This window comes from Heloderma suspectum, chromosome 6 (assembly GCF_057233095.1).
Source record: "Heloderma suspectum isolate Gila_16-S chromosome 6, 16-S_ref, whole genome shotgun sequence".
Taxonomy (NCBI): Eukaryota; Metazoa; Chordata; class Lepidosauria; order Squamata; family Helodermatidae; genus Heloderma; species Heloderma suspectum.
This window is the reverse complement of record NC_139463.1, coordinates 26,454,752-26,478,431: the sequence shown is the minus strand read 5'-3', so window position 1 is coordinate 26,478,431 and position 23,680 is coordinate 26,454,752. Positions and strand designations below refer to the sequence as shown.

The 23,680-nt window shown below is 45.9% G+C and overlaps 1 protein-coding gene across 6 annotated transcripts; it reads left to right on the top strand.

The window, feature by feature from the left end:
* Window positions 1–202: 202 nt before the first annotated feature.
* PGAM2 (phosphoglycerate mutase 2) lies at window positions 203–22,346 on the top strand. Of its 6 annotated transcripts, none has more exons than XM_084803868.1 (5): window positions 2,146–5,815; window positions 9,524–9,620; window positions 11,990–12,407; window positions 18,649–18,829; window positions 22,137–22,345. In XM_084803868.1, the coding sequence occupies exons 3-5, from the start codon at window positions 11,994–11,996 to the stop codon at window positions 22,304–22,306; spliced, it is 765 nt and encodes a 254-aa protein (XP_084659994.1). In that variant the 5' UTR covers window positions 2,146–5,815; window positions 9,524–9,620; window positions 11,990–11,993; the 3' UTR covers window positions 22,307–22,345. The 6 variants fall into 6 exon arrangements, with proteins under 6 accessions (XP_084659991.1, XP_084659994.1, XP_084659992.1 ...); XM_084803869.1 differs by having other exon boundaries at window positions 4,850–5,815; window positions 9,467–9,620; XM_084803865.1 differs by lacking the exons at window positions 2,146–5,815; window positions 9,524–9,620 and adding an exon at window positions 203–1,023.
* Window positions 22,347–23,680: the final 1,334 nt, after the last annotated feature.

The following is a 23,680-nucleotide window of genomic DNA, read 5'->3' as shown; positions in this document are numbered from 1 at the left end:
CAGCTTTCTATGTACGCAGAATTATATGGTAGGCAGAAGGATTCCATCATACGAGCCCCCGCCCGCCTTTGCAGCCTGCAAGCATTGCAACCCCAAGCCCAGCTGTTACCGCCTCCTTGAGGACTAGGCCAGTACCGCCGCGTCGCGGCATGACGTCTTTTGCCATGTTCCTGCTCTGAAGCTGCGCTTTTGCGCCTGCCCCGCAAAATTGCTGCAATGCAACACATGAGGGCAGTCCGTGGCCTGTCCCATAGCAGCGCCCCACCGAGCCGAAAAAAAAGAGGAAGTCGACTTTCTGCCCCTGGGGTCCTGCGCAAGGATGTGCAAGCGCGCATTCCAGCAGAGAAGCGCCAGGGTGAAGCGTGTCAGGCCAGCTGCAAAATCCCGTCTGTACACTCGGACGGCGAGCTTGATTCCGCCGCACAAAAGGGAGGCGAGATCCAGCTGCAGCCACGCAAGGTTGCTGCAATCTTAACACGCTCCTTCTTGCAGCAACCGGGAAAAGCCCCCAGCGAGAAAGGCAGAGCCGGCGCCCCATGATGACTCATCCGACTCCGTGGGCGGGTAAAGCCGAACGAACTGCAGGAGGTAGCCCAGCCCCGTCCGCGCCACTGGAAATTTACTGCTCTCCCTTTTTCTCTCAGCTGATTTCCCCTCCCGTTTCCCGGGTGTTCTCCTTACGGGGATGCGGCTTCCAGACTGAATTTGTGCGGCGAAACAGCGCCACCCAGTGGCTCGTCGTAGCCGATGCAGGAGTTCCTCGCGCCTCCAGATTTTCTGGGGTTGGAGGGTAAAACGGAAATCTTTGCAGGTGCATGCTTGGAACGAGTGAGACGCGATTTCCGTTCACAATTAGAGAAGCTTTCAACATTTTTTCCCCCAAAGCCCATTTTGGAATGATCAGGGAAACTCCTCACCCACCAGATTAGACTGGTATAAAAGAACATCGCACATGGATGGTGCAATCTTATACCTGTTCACTCGGACGTAAATCCTGCTGTGATCCATGGAGCTTACTGCCAAGTAAGTACAGATACAGAATTGTAGGCTGCCTTTACACGTAAGAAAACTCCCGCAGTCCTCCCGTTCTGGAGCCTTTCCCCTCTTATCACTGGCTCCCAGACAGTGACCATGTGATTGCTGAGAGGGGAAGCTTTTAATGTTCAAGATCTCAGTGAATGTAGAACACAATGAAACGGCGGCACCTCATGGCTGTTTTAATTGTGTAACATTCCGAGTTTAAAAGATGGTTTATTAGTTCTGGATCCTTCACACGGAGCTTTTATCCTGCTATTGAGATTGCTTGCTCATGGAAGTTTGCGGGTCCTTTTCATGACGTCATTAACCTCCAGGGCACATCCAGAGGTATTTCCTGATTATTTTGTCTCAGAAAGATCCAGACCTAATGAACCATCTTTCTAACTCAGAATGTTACGTGATTAAAACAGCCACTAGATGGAGCTGTTTCATTGAGTTCTATGGAAACTTGACAATTAAAAGCTTCCCCTCTCAGCAATCATGCAGGCTCCCAGACAGCAACCACAATAAATGCAGAAAGACTCCAGAATGGGAGGATGTGGGGGTTTTCTTTAGTGTAAAGGCAGCCAAAATAACCAGGAAATACCTTTGGATGTGCCCTGGAGGTTAACGATGTCATGAAAAGGACCCGCAAACTTCTGTGAGTGAGCAATCTCAATAGCAGGATAAAAGCTCCATGTGAAGGAGCCCACAGCCTCAGACTGGACTTTTCTCTCTAGAGCGTGTGCAAAGGATTGCAGTTTTAGGCAGCAAATCCTATGCACACTTGCCTGTAAGCCCTGTTGAACACAATGAGATTTATTTATGAGTAAATATGCATAGGATTACACAGAGAGAGTGCAGTCCCATGCACAGTTACCTGGGGTAAACACCATTGAACTCAATGGGGCTGCTGAGAAAACATGTATAGGATTGCACTATTTAATATATTGATGTCAGGATGTTGTATCAAGACTGTTGTGAATGGTCACTGTGATTATTTTACATACATGTAAACTATAATTATCATTGCATATGATCATTTATTGCATATCATTTCATTCTGATCTTACAGCTAACATTTTCTTCTTCCAGCGTATGTGTGTGTGTGTGTGTATGCACACATATCCCCTTCATGGATCACTGCCTTGTTGTGGCGAAGGGGCTTGCGTAACTAAGTGAAGCCATAAGCTATGCCGTGCAGGGCCACCCAAGACGGACAGGTCATGGCAGAGAGTTCTGACAAAATGTGGTCCACTGGAGAAGGAAATGGCAACCCACTCCAGTATTCTTGCCAAGAAAACCCCATGGAACATATCACAAGGCTAAAAGAGATGACGCCGGAAGATGAGCCCCTCAGGTCGGAAGGTGTCCAATATACTACTGGGGAAGAGCAGAGGGTATTTCCAAGTAGTGCCAGAAAGAGTGAAGCGGCTGGGCCAAAGCCGGAAGGACACTCAGCTGTGGTGAAAAGAAAATCCGATGCTGTAAAGAACAATATTGTTTAGGAACCTGGAATGTAAGATCAATGAATCAAAGTAAACTGGAGGTGGTCAAACATGAGATGGCAAGATTCAATATCAACATTGATAACTTGAGAATCAGCGAACTAAAATGGACAAGCATGGGTGAATTTCATTCAGGTGGCCATTACATCTACTACTGTGGGCAAGAATCCCTTAGAAGAAATGGAGTAGCACTCCAGTGGAGTCAACAAAAGGGTGGGAAAAACAGTACTGGGGTACAAGCTCAAAAACGATAGAATGATCTCAGTGCGAATCCAAGGCAAAACCATTCAACATCACAGTAATTCAAGTCTACGCCCCAACCACTGAGGCCGAAGAAGCTGAGGTTGATCAGTTCTATGAAGACCTACAACACCTTCTAGAACTAACACCAAAAAAGATGTCCTTTTCATCATAGGGGATTGGAATGCCAAAGTAGGAAGTCAAGAAATCACCGGGATAACAGGCCAGCATGGCCTTGATGTACAAAATGAAGCAGGACAAAGGCTAATAGAGTTTTGCCAAGAGAACACGCTGATCATAGCAATCACTCTTTTCCAAGAGGCAACTCGACACATGGACATCACCAGAAGGTCAGTATCGAAGTCAGATTGATTATGTACTTTGCAGCCAAAGATGGAGAAGCCCTATACAGTCAGTAAAAAGACCTGGAGCTGACTGTGGCTCAGATCATGAGCTTCTTGTTGCAAAATTTCGGCTTAAATTGAAGAATGTAGGGAAAACCACTAAAACACACAGGTATGACCTAAATCATATCCCATATGAATACACAGTGGAGGTGAGGAATAGATTTAAGGGATTAGACCTGATCGACAGAGTGCCTGAGGAACTCTGGACGGAGGTCCGTAACATTGTTCAGGTGGCAGCAACTCAATCCATCCCAAAGAAAAAGAAATGCAAGAATGCCAAGTGGCTGTCTGATGAGGCTTTACAAGTAGCTGAGGAAAGAAGGGAAGCGAAAAGCAAGGGAGAAAGGGGAAGATATATCCAACTGAATGCAGAGTTCCAGAGAATAGGAAGGAGAGACAAGAAGGCCTTCTTAAATGAACAATGCAAAGAAATCGAGGAAAACAACAGAATGGGAAAGACTAGAGATCTCTTCAAGAAAATTGGAGATCTCAAGGGAACGTTTTGTGCAAAGATGGGCATGATAAAGGACAAAGAAGGCAGGGACCTAACAGAAGCAGATGAGATTAAGAAGAGGTGGAAAGAATACACAGAAGAACTATACAGGAAAGATCTGAATGTCCCTGATAGCCATGATAGTGTGGTCACTGAACTTGAGCCGGACATCCTCGAGAGTGAAGTCAAGTTGGCCTTAGGAAGCATTACTAACAACAAAGCTAGCGGAGATGACAGTATTCCAGCTGAGCTATTTAAAATCCTAAAAGATGAAGCTGTTCAAGTGCTGCACTCAATATGCCAACAAATGTGGAACACTCAACAGTGGCCACAAGACTGGAAAAGGTCAGTTTACATTCCAGTTCCAAAGAAGGGCAATGCCAAAGAGTGTTCAAACTACCGTACAATTGCACTCATTTCACATGCCAGCAAGGTGATGCTCCAAATCCTACAAGCTAGGCTTCAGCAGCATGTGAACCGAGAACTACCGGAAGTACAAGCTGGGTTTTGAAGAGGCAGAGGAACTAGAGATCAAATCGCCAACATTCGCTGCATCATGGAGAAAGCAAGAGAATTCCAGAAAAATGTCTATTTCTGCTTCATTGACTATGCTAAAGCCTTAGATTGTGTGGATCACAACAAACTGTGGCAAATTCTTAAAGAGATGGGAGTACCACTTTACCTGTCTCCTGAGAAACCTGTACGAGGGCCAAGAAGCAACAGTAAGAACCAGACATGGAACAACCGATTGGTTCAAAATTGGGAAAGGAGTACGACAAGGCTGCATATTGTCGCCCTGCTTATTTAACTTATATGCAGAGTACATCATGAGAAATGCCGGGTTGGATGAATCACAGGTCGGAATTAAGATTGCTGGAAGAATTATCAACAGCCTCTGATACGCAGATGATACCACCCTAATGGCAGAAAGTGAAGAAGATCTAAAGAGCCTCTTGTTGAGGGTGAAAGAGGAGAGCGCAAAAGCTGGTTTGAAACTCAACATTAAAAAAACGAAGATCATGGCATCTAGCCCCATCACTTCCTGGCATATAGAAGGGGAAGAAATGGAAGCAGTGACAGATTTTACTTTCTTGGGCTCCAAGATCACGGCAGACAGTGACTGTAGCCATGAAATTAAAAGACGCTTGCTCCTTGGGAGGAAAGCTATGGCAAACCTAGACAGCATAGTAAGAAGCAGAGACATCACTTCGCCAACAAAGGTCCATCTAATCAAAGCTATGGTTTTCCCAGTAGTAATGTATGGCTGTGAGAGCTAAACTATAAGGAAGGCTGAGTGCCGAAGAATTGATGCCTTCGAACTGTGGTGCTGGAGAAGACTCTTACGAGTCCCTTGGACTGCAAGGAGTTCAAATCAGTCCATCCTAAAGGAAATCAACCCTGAGTGCTCATTGGAAGGACAGATACTGAAGCTGAAGCTCCAATATTTTGGCCACCTAATGCGAAGAGAAAAGTCACTGGAAAAGACCCTGATGCTGGGAAAGACTGAAGGCAAAAGGAGAAGGGGACGGCAGAGGATGAGATGGCTAGGTAGCATCACCGATGCGATGAATATGAATTTGAGCACACTCCAGGAGAGAGCGGAGGACAGGAAGGCCTGGTGTGCCATGATCCATGGAGCCACGAAGAATCGGACACGACTTAATGACTGAACAACAACAATGCATGTGTATAAATCTGCCAACTGAGGATGACATTCCATGCATCTGATGAAGTCATCTTATGCTGCATTAAATATATTAGTCTTAAAGGTGCTGCAAGACTTTGTTGTATTCACCACATAAGGAAAAGCCCTGCTGGATCATACCAGAGGCATACTAGTTCAGCTGCTTCCCATATTAGTCAACCAGATGCTTTTTGGGCAGCCCACCAGATATGGGGGCAATAGCTCTTCCCCGACATCTTGCCCCAGCATCTGGTAACCAGTAGCACACTGCCTCTGAACCTGGATGTTCCAGTGAGCTACCCTTTTGAGTAGCCATTGAAAGAACTGGCCAATCCATTTTAAGTAATTAATCATAGCATTTTTATCCCACTCTTCAGCTAGAAAGGCTTCCAGAGCAGCTTATCATGTTAAGAAGTGGGACAGCCCCTGCCCATAGGCCTGCAGTCTAGAAGACACAACACAAAAGGTGGGCATTTCTTATTGAAAGGGATTGGGTAGCAGTCTGAAAGGCCTGGAGAGCCACTGCCTGCGAGAGCTAACACGACTGGGCTAGATGGGGCAAATATTTTGACTTGGTATGATCCAAGGAATGACTGAAAGGCACCTGATGCTCATGTGTTATTAAACCCAACCAGGGTTCATCTTGGACCCCATGCAAGCTGCTCTGAGCTTCCCAAAGGAGGAGTATGGTATAAAGCTAATCAATAAATATGTCACTGGGGAATCTTACAGTGCTTTTGATAGATTTAGCATATATTGCAGCATATGAGTTAAAAGAGTTGTGATGTACATGAGGATTGAACAGACAGCAAAGATAAAGGAGCGCTTCCAGCATATCAGATTCTGCAGTTCACCCCTTTTATTTAGCCAGGAGTTTGCAAACAACCCTAACCTTAACCTACTGATGTTCCCTCACCCCCCACCTTGTTCTTACTGTTGGCAACTTTCCACAATCTGGCTCTGAAGGCTGAATTTTTCCAGGCTTTGTCTTCGCATCTTTAATCTTGGTTTTCATGTCTGCAGAGAGGTTTTGTACCAGTTCTTAAACATCCATCCCTAAGGTGCAAGGAAAACAAAGAGAGGAATGCAATTCTGCACAGAACAAAAAAAATCAAAACCTCAGATCAAATTGTTTTCACTGAAATGCATCTGTTGAGGCTGCTACTTTGTTCAGAACAGGGGCAGGGGGAATGGTTATCCTTTTCCCCAGTGTTCTTTACTGTAAGGCAAACAGCAGGGTTGGGGAGACAATTACAGTATGGAAAATGGTGCAGACATCCTCCTGTCGTTCCCCCCGCCCATCTCCACCACCACTGCTACTCTGAACAAATTGGTTGCCCCCAGTGTCTAGATTGCAGTTTGTTTGTTATTCAAGTTAGAAGATTAATCACAGCCTTCCTGTGTAATGTGCAGTTTGGCCCTTAGAGCATTAAAGCCCACCCCCAGCAACTATTGTGTTGGGTCTCTTTTTAAGGTTTGAAATTATAGAGTATATTTAAAAAATGCCAGCTTTATGCCAGCTTTACCCCTCCCCTGCCCTCTCCTAAGTGGCAAAGGGCACAATCCTATGCATGTTTAGACAGAGAAAAGGCGTACAACTCCCAGTATGCCCCAGCCAGCATGGCTGTCTGGGGCATGCTGAAAGTTGTAGGTCTTTTCTCTGTCTTAACATGCATAGGATTGTGTCCTTAGTTCATCTGCTAGGTTTATGACAAGTAGAGATTCAGCCGGTGGAGCTTTTATGAGGAAAGCTACACCTGCTAGATATCTGCCTGTCACAGAGTTGCCAGGGACATGGAGCCTGTGCCAAGAACAAAGGTTGCACGTTGGCAACCTAATAATAGCTTGAAGTATTGGGTGATATAGAAATGAAATCGATAAATATAAATAAATATACAATATTTGTATAAATTTCTATAGGGTGTAGGCAAGAGAGAGCTTATGAGGGCCTTATCACCTTAGGGACATTCCAGGCCCTTCCCTTGAATGATACATTTTCTTAAAAAAACAAAATCTAGTCTTTTTATTTGTGGAGGTATGAGGAAAAGGTTATGCAGGCAGGATTCCTACCCAATTTCCAACTGAAAAGCCAACTTGCTTCTAGACCTCGCCAGTGTTCTAAGGCCCATTAGTGCAGAGTCTGAGACAGCTGGCAAGCACTAGGTCCTTATTTTTAAATATTGTAATACATTTTATTTTATTAATATTTAATGGAAATAAATAACATTCAACATATTAGGCTCCCTGTATTTATGTTCTGGCTGTCCTGCAGTGATTCTCCACCCCATTAGGCCTCCTCTAACCACAACATTTCTGGCTTCAAGCCTGCACTTTTCATCGCTCAAGGCATTTCACAGCCATTATCTTGGCCTTCTTACCTAGTGCCCCACCTAAAATTAATCTCCACCTTTGCTAAGATAACAGTCTGCTGTGTTTCCTTTGACTTCTGTTGGGTGTGTTTCGATGGGCTGAGACAGTGTCAAATAACTACTAGATTTTATATATAATATATATTTTAAATGGGGGAATAGCCATGATTGTTTCTTTGCCCCAGTAGCCCTTGATACAAACACCTAACAGAGGCTCATCTCATTTTCATCTACAGCAGAGGTTCTCAAACTTTCTACCCTCAGGACCCCCTTGAGAGAGCTGAAAATGACCAGTCACAAAATGGTAGCGCAGGGGCAGAGCCTGTCACAAAATGATGACAGAAATGCAATTTAGCATTATCAGCTGGCAGTTATTGAGACAATTTTATATTGGTATTTAGTCCATCTTTGGAAATGGCTAAATTCTTTGCCACAGATATTTCCTTGTAGCAGGGAGTTCTATAATTCAGCTTTCCGCAAGTTAAGTGCAGACCTTGGCTGTTTTTTATTGTGTTGTTGTGTTTTTATTGTTAATGTATTGTATCGCTTTTATGTGTTTTTATTGTTGGACACCACCTTGGGAGAGCTTCTCCCCTGAAAGGCGGCCAAGAACTATTTTAAATAAATAAAAATACATTATATTTTGTCAGGCCATTGGTCCAGCTAGCCCAGTGTTGTCAACACTCAGTGGCAGCAGCTCTCTAGAGTTTCAGGCAGGGTTTTTTCCAGCCCTACCTGGAGATGTGCGGGATCAAACCTTGGACCTTTTACATCAGGGGTGGGCAACACACAGGCTGCATGTGCCCCCCCCCCCAGCCTCAGGTGTGGCCCACCACCAAATTTGCCACTGTGGTGGCAGCAGCGAAACAATTGGCAGTTTGCCACCGAATTTCGGCAGCAAACCACAACACTGGCCAAAGCTTAGCTTGGTTTAAAGCTAAATTTGGCCCTTTAGGCCACGCTCCCCCCGCTTGCTGTATGACTTCACCCGGCTTTAGGGCAGAGCCATCACTGGTATGGCGGAAAGTGCTCTCTTGCAAGCCTTGGTGATTGTGATGGAACATAATGGAGGAGGCCAGTCCCTTGGAAATGTCTGTGGTCAAGCCTTGCTTCTCATTTGCATGCTGCAATATGATTGGCTAAAAGAAATCAGTGGCAGACCCAGAGCTGAGCAGATCAGTGGCAAATTATCCCAAGCAAATAGGTCTTAACATCATTGGTGCAAAGTCACTTCCTGAAGTTGTTACAAGAGCCATCTCAGGGTTTGAATATGGCATCTTACGATTACTTTCATTGCAAGTTTATACAAGTCCGATCATATCCAACCGATGCCAGTAGGTCAGGATTTGATATTTATTGTAATTATTGGAATACTGTGGGATTTTTGGATATTTATTGGATACTATCTGGAAAACTGGTTATGTTAAACAATTTTAAAATGATTGAAAAAAAGAAATGAAATGTATATGACTGCTTAGTGCGTTAGCCCGTTAGTCTCCTTCATCCAGGGCCAGCCCTACCATTAGGCAGAGTGAGGCAGATACCTCAGGTGGCAGATGCTTGGTGGTAGCAAGGTGTTGGTTGACAGAGCTATGTGCCACATGGCTTGCCCTACATCCCCCAAGTTAATCTGCTGCCCTCAGATGTGGTGGTAGACACATTAACAGCATTAAAATAAGATTCAGCTGGCAGTCCATTCAGCTTCTATACATGGAATGTAGGGGACAACATCTTGTCCTTTGCCTCAGGCAGCAAAATGTCTTGGCCTGGCCCTGATTCTGACAGAGTCCCTCTTCGAACTGCAGTTTTTCCCTCATCTCCTGTATCCCTGAGGCATACAGAGTCTCCAGGAATGCCACATTTCTACTCCTACGAGAAGCGGGCATGCTGAGATCCCTGAAGGCAAGTATCTTTCCACTCCCAGTTCCCACACAGCCCAAAAATGTTTAAAGTGAACATATAGACCTGGTCTACACATGCCACAAAAAGAAGTGAGTCATGAAGGGAACAGAGTGATCTGTATCACTTCAGACTGCAGGTGAGGGAGCCATTTTTAATGCTCTCCCCAAGGGAAACAACCCCTCCCCACTTCCCTACAAGTAAAAAGCAAGCACACCAGGGAAAAGGCTGGCCTAGTACCTTCTTTCTTGATGAACTAGTTTTCTACTTGCCGATTTATTTTCTCCACTGTGGGAAAGCTTAGAAAATATCACTTCCAGTCAAAAGCAGTGCAATCCATTCTACCATCTCAAGAGTTTGCCACCGCGGTCTGCTGTTTATGTAGTCTGGGCCATATATTTTCACCATATTGTGAAAAACTGTGCACCTAATAATTGAAAATACATAAGCCATGTCTGATACTAGGAACAATACTACATTGCGGACTATTCTCTTGACTCGAGTTATAAACTGAAAGTAAAAGGGAAATGGGCACAGCAATTGTTAAGATTTAATCCGGTCGTATGAACATTGTCAACAACTTTATTCCCCCAGTAGAGCACCTGTGCCTTTAACAGTTTGCATGATGAGCAGAACTTCAGCAGGTAACTTTTTCCCAGCATGGAAATGCAGCAATGAGAAAAGCCTTTGCTACTGGTTCTTTCCAGTTAAAAGTTATATGAGCCTCACAAGAAAACAAAGTTGGCAAACCTACATGCATAACAGGCACTTACCCATGTTGCATGTTATACACTAATGCCAGGGCGTCAACTGATGTTTTGAGTCATGTGAATACACATAAAAACACCACATGCTTGGCACAAAATAGCACAGCTTAACATTCCCTGGGAGTTTGGATTTTTTTTTTTTTTTTACTGAATATGCAGTAAATAAATAAAATAGATATAGTGGTATTTCAAGCAATATGACAAAGGAAAGCTACTGGTAATGGCTGTGGATGTTTTTCTTAGATATTTTAGTTGCCATATAAATTTTAGAAGCCCTAAAATCCTGCTGCAGTTGTTTCCCTTGGCACTGCATGTTTGATAAGAAGGGCTCTAGAACTCCAGTATTTGCAGGCTGTAGCAAATTCATGTTCTGAATCACTTCTTTCTTGTGCCCCCACCTCATCCCAAACCACAGAGATGTAATACAAGTTCTGAAAGTAAAAGCAATCACATTTGTTTAGTTAGGGTAATACAGAATTCAGGATTGTGATGAGGGAGTGGGAGGCGTTCTCTCTCTTTCGCTTTTTCAAGTTAAGAAATAGGAATCTCTGTTTCCTGGTATCCTAGGGACACAGAGTTTCTCCAGTATCTACTGCATGAACTATTATGAAACAGCAGATTTTCTAAATACCCTATAACCAGTGTGGGGTACAGGTTTGGGCAGGGGGGGCCTTGGGGGGAAGATACCTTCAGTGGCCCCTCTCTTCTTTGCTGCTGTCATTGCTGACCATTTGCTTGGCCGCTTTCTCTGGCCCCAATCCTCTCAGCAACCCAGAAAGAGAGGATCAGGTGAACAGGCCGGGACAAGAAAGAGGAGAGGCAGTGGGGGCCTCAGCAGATGCCCGGCAATACCTACCCTTGATGCTTGCCCTGCCTAAAAGATATCCCTCCCATTGCTTCACTGTCATGGCTCCACTTACTTTGAAGGATTGCTCTGTGTGAGCAGAGGAGTGAGTGGCTAATAGAGTGCCCCATACTCCATCCCTCCCTGCCTCTGAGTTCCAGCAGCAACCCCTGTATCACTCCTGCACTGACTTTCTGACCCTGCTCAGCCCCGAGACCTTTAGCTCCCATCTCTGTCCAGAAAGGAGCCGCAGCAACATGCGAATTCAGTACAGGCCTCTGTTTTTGTCCTTGGGCATGTCAGAGCCAAGAGGGTAAGTTGCAATTTGAAAATAGGTGGTTGCTTTCTCCTCTGCTCTGAGAGAGATCCATGGAGCAGAGACTCCTGCAGTGCCGTTCCTTGCTGCCGCCCCCCTCCTCTAACAACAGGCCCTCAGAGAAAAGGTCACAGCAATGCCAAGCCTCAGGCTATTTCTGGCCTAGATGGGAGGGGAAGCTTCCTCGTTACTATATTTTGCCAGTAAGCCATAGCCAGAAGCCTGTGCTCTCCCAGCCCTTGTGAATGGCTGCTTGCCGCTGTCGGTTTGCTCCGAAGAAGGAACAGATTGGCCAGGAGGGTTGAAGCGTGTTTTTTGGGGGGAGAGCTGTATAAAAGGTGGGAGCATCACCATTCTGGGTGTGGGTGGCTCAGGGCAGGACTTGAGCTTGTGTTTCTGTGCTGGCCCCTTGCTGAGGCACACGGTCTGCTTTCCTTTCCACCAGAGCAATGCCGACCCACCGGCTCGTGATCGTGAGGCACGGCGAGAGCACCTGGAACCAGGAGAACCGTTTCTGCGGCTGGTTCGATGCCGAGCTGAGCGAGAAGGGGAAGGAAGAAGCCAGGCGTGGGGCCCAGGCCATCAAGGATGCTGGCTATGAGTTCGACATCTGCTACACCTCAGTGCTGAAGCGGGCCATCAGAACCCTCTGGTATATTATGGACGGCATTGACCAGATGTGGCTTCCCGTTGTGCGCACCTGGCGCCTGAATGAGCGCCACTACGGAGGCCTGACGGGTCTCAACAAGGCTGAGACCGCGGCCAAGCACGGGGAGGAGCAGGTCAAGATCTGGAGGCGCTCCTTTGACATCCCGCCACCCCCCATGGACGAAAAGCATCCTTACTATCAAGTCATCAGCAAGGTTAGTGCTAGTGCAAGCTTGGGTGGGGAATGGTTACCCAGTGTAACCTCTCTGGGTAGAGAGCTAGTGTGGGGTAGTGGTTAGAGCACTGTTCTTTACTGCAAGGCCTGAGGGCCAGTGGCGGCTCCTGATCACCTCAAGTGTAGCTCTTCACCTCTCTCATTCACACATTTTCTCTCTTTTTTGCAGTAGCTGCACACTCTCAGCAGGGGCTCTCTAGATTTGCCTTGTTATTTGCATTAGCGGTGGGCCAGCTGGATTAGCGGTGGGCCAGCTGTTGTGATCTGGGCAACCAGGGGAGGGTTCAGGGGTGGGTAGTCAGGAGACCTGTGATTCCTCAGCTGTAAGGTAATTGGGGAGCCTCCAGCCAAGTCTGGTGCATAGCGCCACCGCTTTACTGGTGGAGGAAGAGAAGGGCCCCCCCCGCGACCCGTGAAACGACCCCGAGTGATCTCAGTGGTGGTGCTTGGAGTCAAGTGGCTCCTTCTTGAACAACTGTGAAGATCAATGGGTTCGACTAGAGTGTGGGTAGGCAGATTCAGGCTTGTAGGATCTACTTTGTATTTTATTAGAACCCCGAGGTCTACCAACCAGAGTACAAAATAATGGTGCTGGTAGGCAGACATACCAGGGTGCCTCTGAGCACATGCTCAGCCCAGGAATGTATGATCAGTAGCAGAAATGAGCTCACAAGTCTTTTCACACAAAAATCCACTCCTGGTTTTCCCTCAAGCATTCTTTTTCAGCAATCTGATTTAGGCAGTTGGGGGGGGGGAGTTTTTAGTTGTTGCTCTTGTTAGACAATTATGAGTTGGAAACTGTTGCCAATTCACTGCAGATCACCCAGACATCTACCAGCAGATCCCAATCTACTTTCTGCCCACCCCTGGTTTACAGTGTGGGTTAGAGACCTGGATTCAAATCCCCGTTCAGCCATGGAGCTCACTGGGTGAGCTTGTGCCAGTCTGTCTCTGGGTGTAGTCTACCTACCTCATCAGGTGGTTGTGAAAATAAAATGGCGGGGGGCAGAGGGAGAGCCATGCATGCTACTCAGAACTCCTTGGAGTAAAGTCAGGATATAAATGTAATAAATAGATGAATGGCTCTGCCAGCCACATGGCTTTTGACAGTCTAGAATATTCAAGGATATGCTGGATAATGCCAAGATGGGCTTTAGAGTGCAGAGGGCCCCGGCAGCACTGATCCATTTTGAAAGTTAGGGTGATACATGACCCAAATGGAGAAGGAGTATTGTGTTGGAATCCGAAGGACTACGCAAACAGCAGCAAAGGGCAAGTATGGATTGGACAAGATTGTGTTTTTGGATTTTTCAGGGCAGTGAAGGCAGAGCTGTAACAAGCTGGTTTTACCCCAGTTTCTTTGGCTTGCCAGTTGCAACAGGAGAAAGCTGCCTTGCCTTTTACTCAACACAAAGAAAAGGTATTTATTCCAGTGGGCTGGAATCTTTGCAGAGAAGGGCTGACCTACTGACCTTCTGGGCCTTGGGAGTAAATCCTGTGATAGGTGGAATGCCTTCTGTGATTCTGCATCCAAGGTGTTCTGTCTGGCTAGCATGCTTTTCCAGAGTCATCGAGGGACAGAGTCTGGCCTCTCCGAGAGAAGTTCCACCTGTGGAATGGGTCTGGTAAAAAAATCTGAAGAGCCTGAGGATTTCCCTGTTTGCTGTATGGAGCCCATGAAAGCTAGTTCAAAGGAGTGAGCAGATTTGTTTCTCTGCTGCTCCCCTATTTCTGTCCTTGCCCTCATCAGGACAAACCAAAGGTGCCAACTTTGGGTCATGGTGCAAAAGATCCATTGATCGGCACTTCCTTTCCTCCTCACCAAGCACCCCACCAGTTTGCTGCTGCTTCCACTCAAAAGCTTATTATGTTCCATTAATGATGCGCGTTCTACCCAGTACTGCCTACTTTGACAGGCAAAAGCTTTCCAAGGCCTCAGGCAAAGTCATTCCCAGCCCTGCTACTCGAAATCACAGAACCATGGAGTTGGAAGGTATCTTCAAGGCCATCCAGTCCAACCCCCTGTCCAAGCAGGATGCAACTACTACAGCATCCCTGAGAGACAGCCTTCAATCTCTGCTTAAATACTTCCAACAAAGGAGAGCCCACCACCTCCCGAGATTCGTTTGTTAGGGATGTCTGGAGGAACTGAACTTGGAACCTCTTGCATGCAAAGCACGTGCTCATCCACTGAACTACAGCCCCTCCCCTTCTTCTTTAATTCTGCAGGCCACTGTTTTCTAAGCACCGGTTGGCTGACCTGCATAGCCCGGGGAAACGATCCATGGTGACCTGAAAGGGCACTGGACCTTGCCTTATGTAGGAATGAGCACCCTGTGCCTCTTCCTTCACTCCCTTCCTGCAGTTATGTTCACATCGCAGCTATTAGGGGTCTCCTTTCCAATGGTGGTTTTTCCATTTTCTGCTAATGAAGGCTTGTTGTTGTTCAGTCGTTCAGTCGTGACCGACTCTTCATGACCCCATGGACCATAGCACGCCAGGCCTTCCTGTCCTGCGCTCTCTCCCGGAGTGTGCTCAAGTTCATATTCATTGCATCGGTGATGCTATCTAGCCATCTCATCCTCTGTCGGCTACTCTTGTTTAAAAACCTGATGGCAAGGAATCTTATATCCCAGAGCTCTACAGCAAGGATAGGCAGACTTGTGAGATCTACTACTTTTTTTTTTCTCACTAGAACCCTGAAATACGTCAACTTGAAATTAGGTGGAAAATAGTGGCTCAGGAAGTCAGGCACAGAATTGCAAAACAAGGTGCCTCTGAGCATATGCCAGCCCAGCAGCTTGTTTTCAGTAGCAGAACTGGAGCTTGCACACACATCTGTTCACATGCAAACGTACACCCGTTTCCCCCCAGGCTTTCTTGATTTCAGCAGCCTAACTTAGGAGGAGGGAAAAGGCCTTTTGTTGTTGCTATTGTTAAACCACTGGGAGTTGGAAACCCTTGCTGATCTACTGCAAATCACTTACTAGTACCTTCTGCCCACACCTGCCCTGGAGTCACTGTTTTTTAATCGGCCTGAGGATGGATGCAGACAGCTGGGAACTACATGGCGGCCCTTTTAATCAGCTTATTGCAGGGCACCTGTAACAGTTGAGAGAGACAGACAGACAGACAGACCCCGACCCCATGACCATTTGGTCAACCCTAGCATTACTATCCAATCTATCCTTTTCCCCAGATTTTCCAGCAGCCAAGGAGAGGTGGGCTTACGTACACAATTGGAGACTGTTGTTGTTGTTCAGTCATTAAGTTGTGTCCGACTCTTCGTGACCCCATGGACCATAGCATGCCAGGCCTTCATGTCCTCCGCTCTCTCCCGGAGTGTGCTCAGGTTCATATTCATCGCATCGGTGATGCTATCTAGCCATCTCATTCTCTGTCGTCCCCTTCTCCTTTTGCCTTCAATCTTTCCCAGCATCAAGGTCTTTTCCAGTGACTTTTCGCATTAGTTGGCCAAAATATTTGAGCTTCAGCTTCAGTATCTGTCCTTCCAATGAGCACTCAGGGTTGATTTCCTTTAGGATTGACTGATTTGACCTCCTTGCAGTCCAGGGGACTCATAAGAGTCTTCTCCAGCACCACAGTTCGAAAGCATCAATTCTTCGACGCTCAGCCTTCCTTATAGTCCAGCTCTCACAGCCGTACGTTGCTACTGGGAAAACCATAGCTTTGATTATACGAACCTTTGTCGGCAAGGTGATGTCTCCGCTTCTTACTATGCTGTCTAGGTTTGCCATAGCTTTCCTCCCAAGGAGCAAGCGTCTTTTAATTTCATGGCTACAGTCACCATCTGCGGTGATCTTGGAGCACAAGAAATAAAATCTGTCACTGCTTCCATTTCTTCCCTTTTTATATGCCAGGAAGTGATGGGGCCAGATGCCATGATCTTCATTTTTTTAATGTTGAGTTTCAAACCAGCTTTTGCACTCTCCACTTTCACCCTCAACAAGAAGCTCTTTAGATCCTCTTCGCTTTCTGCCATTAGGGTGGTATCGTCTGCGTATCTGAGGTTGTTGATAATTCTCCCGGCAATCTTAATTCCAACCTGTGATTCATCCAACCCGGCGTTTCTCATGATGTATTCTGCATATAAATTAAATAAGCAGGGCGACAATATACAGCCGTGTCGTACTCCTTTCCCAATTTTGAACCAATCGGTTGTTCCATGTCCGGTTCTTACTGTTGCTTCTTGACCCTCGTACAGGTTTCTCAGGAGACAGGTAAGGTGGTCTGGTACTCCCATCACTTTAAGAATTTGCCACAGATTGTTGTGATCCACACAATCTAAGGCTTTAGCGTAGTCAATGAAGCAGAAAGAGACGTTTTTCTGGAATTCTCTTGCTTTCTCCATGATGCAGCGAATGTTGGCGATTTGATCTCTAGTTCCTCTGCCTCTTCAAAACCCAGCTTGTACTTCCGGTAGTTCTCGGTTCGCATACTGCTGAAGCCAGCTTGTAGGATTTTGAGCATCACCTTGCTGGCATGTGAAATGAGCGCAACTGTATGGTAGGTTGAACACTCTTTGGCATTGCCCTTTTTTGGGATTGGAATGTAAACTGACCTTTTCCAGTCTTGTGGCCACTGTTGAGTGTTCCAAATTTGTTGGCATATTGAGTGCAGCACTTGAACAGCTTCATCTTTTAGGATTTTAAATAGCTCAGCAGGAATACTGTCATCTCCGCTAGCTTTGTTGTTAGTAATGCTTGCTAAGGCCCACTTGACTGCACTCTCTAGGATGTCCGGCTCAAGTTCAGTGTCCGCACTATCATGGCTATCAGGGACATTCAGATCTTTCCTGTATAGTTCTTCTGTGTATTCTTTCCACCTCTTCTTAATCTCATCTGCTTCTGTTAGGTCCCTGCCTTCTTTGTCCTTTATCATGCCCGTCTTTGCACAAAACGTTCCCTTGAGATCTCCGATTTTCTTGAAGAGATATCTAGTCTTTCCCATTCTATTGTTTTCCTCGATTTCTTTGCATTGTTCATTTAAGAAGGCCTTCTTGTCTCTCCTTGCTATTCTCTGGAACTCTGCATTCAGTTGGATATATCTTCCCCTTTCTCCCTTGCTTTTCGCTTCCCTTCTTTCCTCAGCTACTTGTAAAGCCCGATTGGAGACTACAGGCCATTAACTCCACATGTGGTTAAGGATGCTAGACTAAAAGCTTTTAAGTGGCTGCCTTGTAGCTTCTTGTCATCTGACTCCAACCTAAGCCAACAGGGGGGAGTGCTAAAGACTGGGTAGAACAGAAGAAACTCTCATACTTGCAATGTCAGCAGAACTAGAGACCTTTTATTGACCCATGATGTTTGTTTGTTTATTTATTTATTTTAATAAACCAGTATTTAATATACCAAATATGAAATACAAAAATCTATTATATACAATACATACAGTTTTCATTATTCGCTATTCTAATACTGTAGGAAAAAGGAAAGGATCCTCCTGTGCAAGCACCGAGTCATTGCTGACTCCTAGAGGGATGCCGCTTGCACTGGCGTTTTCTTGGCAGACTGTAGCGGGGTGGTTTGCCATTGCCTTCCCCAGTCATGACTACCTTTCCCCCAGCAAGCTGGGTACTCATTTTACCGACCTCGGAAGGATGGAAAGCTGAGTCGACCTGAGCCAGCTACCTGGGACCCAGCTTCCGCCAGGATTGAACTCAGGTCTTGGGGAGAGTTTTGGTTGCGATACTGCCGCCTACCACTCTGCGCCACACGAGGCTCTAAATACTGTAATTCATAATAAAACAGGGATTGGTGGGGGGGCGATGCAAGGATACTGCCTGTTGTACTGCATCATGGAATTTATCATTACAAAATGTCACAAGCAGAATCCACTTTCTCATAAATCCATTTACTGCCCTTCAGTCCCCCCCATCCAAAAGGGGTGTGTGGGTATGGGTGTAAAGACATTTTTGCAATATGCTATATTTTCAGGTGCCAGTCTGAAATTGGGGGAAGCATGATCTCTCTTCCAGTAATTTGCAATGCATATTTTGGCTGCCAACAGATGGACCCATAACATTAGGCTGACAAACGCCTTTCTTCTCCTCTCCTGGTCTTCCTCTCTTCCTATCCCTGCAGTCAGTATTGCCTGCATCACTGGTTCACCCCCAAACACCTGAGGTGGCCCCCAAACTGCTAAGCCCCCACCCCTCTCCAGGCTTAACCCTTGTCCTTTTTTTCCTTTGCACCATCCAGGAACGGCGCTATGCTGATTTGAAGCCTGAGGAGCTGCCTACTTGTGAGAGCCTCAAGGACACCATTGCCCGTGCCCTGCCCTTCTGGAATAATGAGATCGCACCCCAGATCAAAGCTGGCAAGAGGGTACTTATTGCTGCACATGGCAACAGCCTCCGGGGGATTGTCAAGCACTTGGAAGGTAAGGGCCACCTTTCGCATCACCTGCTAACCCGCCAGGAGTATATTCATCTTAAAAAAAATCCTATCCCACCTGTCTTGTACCTTGCATGGAGCATGTAGCCCGATTCATTGGGGAAAGCCGCCAAGCCACTTCCATTCATTAGCTTTCTGGCTACTTACATGAAGGATTCTGTAATTGCACATTGCAAGGGCAGAGGCTGACACAGCATTTGGAATTTAACCTCTCTAAAAATCTCAGCTTCCTTCGAAAAAAAACAAGTTTCTACCCCTCAATACTATAAAGATAGACTTTTAAGACTGTGGGCAATGCATCTGAGAGGTTCTGAGCAGGATTTCCATTTCAGTGACCTGCAAAGCTCTTTACCCCTTTCCATGACTGACCATAAGCAGCAGCTATTATGCAAAATATGCAGGTTTGTTTGCGATTCTATAGATTTGCATCATTTATGCAGTTCATGGAATTCAGCTCTTACTATCACAGAATTTGGATTAGCATGGTAGTGAGTTATGATTTTTTTTAAACTAGTGAACAGATGGAGAATCTCTGGCCCCCAGATGCTGTCAGACTACAGCTCCCATCATCCCTGATCTTTGCCCTTGCTGGTTGGGACTGATGGGAGTTGGAGCCCAACAACATCTGGCAGGTGCCAGGTTGGAGAAGCCTGAAGCAGGATCTTCTGTAAAGATGCTAAGAACATAGGACGCTCTCATTGTATATCAGCTCATTGGTCCATCTAGCCCAGCATTGTCTCCACCAGCCTTCCCTAACCTTGTGCCCTGCATATGTTTTGGAGTACATTTCCCATCATCCCTGACCATTGGCCATGCTGGGTGGGGCTGATGGGAGTCAGAGTCAGAGTCAAAAACATCTGGAGGACACCAGGTTGGAGAAGACCAGTCTACACTGACTGGCAGCGCTCCCCGAAGTTCCAGACAGTCTTTCTCATCCCTACTTGAAGAAGGATTGAAGCTGGGGCCTTCTGCAGGCAAAGCAGGTGCTTTGCCACTGAGCAAAAGCCTCTCCCCTGCATTAGGGCAGGGATACAGCTCTGGGGCAGCTGTGTAAAATGGGTCCTGCCACCCATTTTACACAGCATTCAGTTCTTTCAGCTCCACAGACTGACCTAGTTGGGATGCTTGCAGAGGCCAAGGTACCAGAGAAGACGGCTGGGCCATCCTGAAGAATGCTATCACTTACAGGTGACCTTTAGCCGGGCAGAGCACCAGGCCTGTGGCTTCCCAGCTATGCACCCGTTCTTCTTCCTACTTGAACCTCTGTGGCTTCTCTTTGCCTTCTTGAAAAGCCCTAGACTGTCTGCAACATTTTCTGCAGGAAGCATTGCTAAGGAGTTCAGGGCATCTTTGTCAGATCCGTTTCACTGGTTGAGAAGTGATTATACCAGCCTTCCCCAGCCTGGGGCCCACTAGATGTGTTGGACTACATCCCTAGCATGGCCAGGGATTATGGGGATTGTAGTCCAACACATCTGGAGAGCACCAGGATGGGGACAGCTGCTCTACACACACATATTCTCTATTCAGACTTTCAGCAGCCACGGGACAGGCCTGAGCTGCTCGTGACCAAACCTGAATCTCCAGCAGCTGTTAAAAAGAGCTGAGTGCTCTTTGATACACAGCTGCTGAAGGTTGTGTTGCTATTTCCAGTCTGGAGTCACATTACAAGACTTAAGAGGGAGGAGGTCTTGTTCCCAGGCTTGGCTACTGCTATTTTGCTCTCAGGCCCTGCCTTTCCACCCTCCACTTTCCCTCCCCACCAAGATTCTGTTTCCCTGACATCTGTGAATGTGCCCCATCCCAAAAGGTCACCAGCAATCCAAGGAGGCCTCTCACAATTCAAGAGGAAGAAAAGGCAGCTGACATTATAGGTGGAGCAAGCTGACTCCCACTCTCTGAGAGCTTCCACGGTACCCTCTGCTGGTAGCTGCTAAGACTGCCTCCCTGAGACATTTTATATATTAGGGTTTCCCATGGCGGTTGGGATATGCCACTTTCTTCGCTGCACAGTCGGTGTGTAACTTGCGGTGAAAGGAACACACGTGCTTCATTTTCAACACTGCTCTGAACAGTTTTCACTAGACTAGAAATTTAGAAAGAGAACATAAGAGCCATGCTGGATCAGACCAAGGGTCCATCTAGTCCAGCATTCTGTTCACACTGTGGCCAACCAGCTGTTGACCAACAACCCACAAGCAGGACACAAGTGCAACAGCATCCCCCCCCCCATGTTCCTCAGCAGCTGGTGCACATAGGCTCACTGCCTCTGGTACTGGAGGTAGCACATAGCCATCAAGACTAGTAGCCATTGATAGCCTTTTCCTCCAGGAATTTGTCTAACCCCCCTTTTAAAGCCATCCAAATTGGTAGCTATCACTACGTCCTGTGGTAGAGAATTCCATAGTTTAACTATGCGCTGTGTGAAGTACTTCCTTTTATCTGTCCTGAATCTCCCACCAATCAACTTCATGGGGTGACCCCGGGTTCTAGTATTCTGAGACAGAAATCATACCTTAAAGGGATCAATATCTTTCAGAGGGGTAGCTGCATTAGTCTGTTGGAGCAAAGATAAAAAATAGAAACTTGTGGTACATTAACGACTGACAGACTTATTAGCCAAGGATGGACGTAACGCGAAACCATGACGTAGGACAAACCTCAGTCTCATGTGCTCCACACTCCCTTTTCCTCATCTACCATAGTTGCAAAAAGCAGTTCAGAAACATCCATTTCCAGGATTAAACTAACCACAGTTTGTCATTATGTCCAACAAGGAAAAACTGTGATTAGTTTAAACTATGGTTTATTGAAACAGGCCAAGATCAAGCTGTGGTTTCTGATCCTGGTTTGTTCCAGTAAAATTTGATTCCATGCAGGTACGTGAGCAGTCTGGCAGAAGAAGAGGGACGGATTTCTCCAGTCCTCCTGTTTGGTTTCCATGCTAGCCGTAAAGGAAGGTAAATCTCTTCCTGCACAACAAGCAAGGAAACAGCAGACTGGAGATGGATCATTCCATCCCTCTTCCACTAATCCACTTGGTAGAAGGCAATTTTTTTACTTGCTTGTTAAGAGTCTAGTAACCTCCATTTCCACACTGTCCACAGAGGAGAGGGCTTCACCTTCTCCACAGCCAGCGTGGAAACGCAGTCTACTAGCCTCTTAGCAGGCTAGTGAAAAAAGTTGCAGGCTAGTAACTTTTGTGGGCTTATTTACAAGGCTGGCTTTGAGAACAAGCAGAGGGAGATGCTATTGCAGGACCCTGTTCGACCTGCTTCATTGTCATCACACAGGGATGTCTGATGCAGCCATCATGGAACTCAACCTCCCAACTGGGATTCCCATTGTGTATGAATTGGATGAAAACCTGAAACCTACAAAGCCCATGCAGTTCCTGGGTGATGAAGAGACTGTGCGGAAGGCCATGGAAGCTGTGGCAGCCCAGGGCAAGGTCAAAAAGTGAGAGGAAGAGGCGTTGGTGAAATAAACATTTGAAAACCCCACTTTGTGTGAGTGAGATCTGTCCCTCTGGGAGCTCTGAATAACAACAGAAGCCAAAGTTAAGGAAAACATACCTCTGTGCAGGTTTCTTTAATACAAGTTGTATTATAACAGCATAGCAATAACAATTCTAACAAAATAAAAATGTAAACCTTAATATATAAAACCTAAACAGTCTTCTTCATCAGTGGCCTGAAAAAGAACTGACAAGACAAAATGGATTAAAAAACTCAGCACTGGCAAAATACTCAAAAGATAGTAGTTTGAAAAGGTAACTGATAGTCACCACTTGGCCTCATCTCTAGTACATAAAGCTTTGGTTGGAGGCCTGAATAAATCCATTCATGCAACTTAAAAGTACAACCATCTAGGGAATCTGGCAATCCACAAAAACAACTAATTAGCATCATACAACCATTTTTGCTCAGCCTCCAAGTATTCTCAAGACATACTAATGATTTATTTAGTAATATGGTCATCACGGTTAACTACAGTTAATGTAAATAAAAATGCATAAGATCCCTTTATCCTCTGCTTTCCTGTTGGTGGTATATTTTGTTAGGGATTATTTTTGCTTTGTTATTTATTGTACCTTTGAGAACTCTGTCCAGAAAGGGCAGGAGGAGGAAATTATTGGTTTTGGAAATGGGTCCTTATTTAACAGTAATTCTGTTAACTGTGGTTGCTTCCACACTACAGCCCTTTGGCACTGCTGAGGCATTACTTTCATTACTTTTCTACAATCAGCTGGGAACATAATTAACATGGAGGTTCCACAGAAGCACTAATGTAGCACTATATTATCCAGCAACTCCCTTTCCTCATGGTCAAGATCCTCCTGTATAATGTTTATTCACAAGTCCTGTTTGGCAAAGGACAAACAGTATTTTGTCAAACAAAGTTAATACCCTACAATATTAACTTTGCTTTCTGCATGTAGTTTCTGCCTCTTTCACTGCTTCCTGTTCAGTGGGGCTGGGGGATTTGCAATTAATTTCCCCTTAATTAGTCAGCTTCTGTTCCTTACTTTGGGGATGGGGCACTTCAATCACTCCAATTTTCTTCTTTTTTATAATGGCAGATAGAAACTGACTAAAGGGCAATTCATTTAAATTTAAAGGGCAATACAAGCCCTGAAATGCCTCAGTAGTGCCTTGCTTGTCCACATGGACGGTCTGGTATTGTGATTGCATTTTATTGCCAAAAACCCCTCTGCAAATCAGGTCTGAAAAAACACAGGACAGCATGAGAAAATGTAATGATTTGGCAACATTTTTATCTGGATTCTCCATAAAAAAATGAGTGAACGAAGTATTGCAATGCCAAAGAAAAGGGC

Coding starts and splice junctions, on each gene's coding strand:
- PGAM2 (XM_084803865.1), top strand. Junction 12,408..18,648: donor ACTATCAAGTCATCAGCAAG/GTTAGTGCTAGT, acceptor TGCACCATCCAG/GAACGGCGCTATGCTGATTT. Junction 18,830..22,136: donor GATTGTCAAGCACTTGGAAG/GTAAGGGCCACC, acceptor GTCATCACACAG/GGATGTCTGATGCAGCCATC.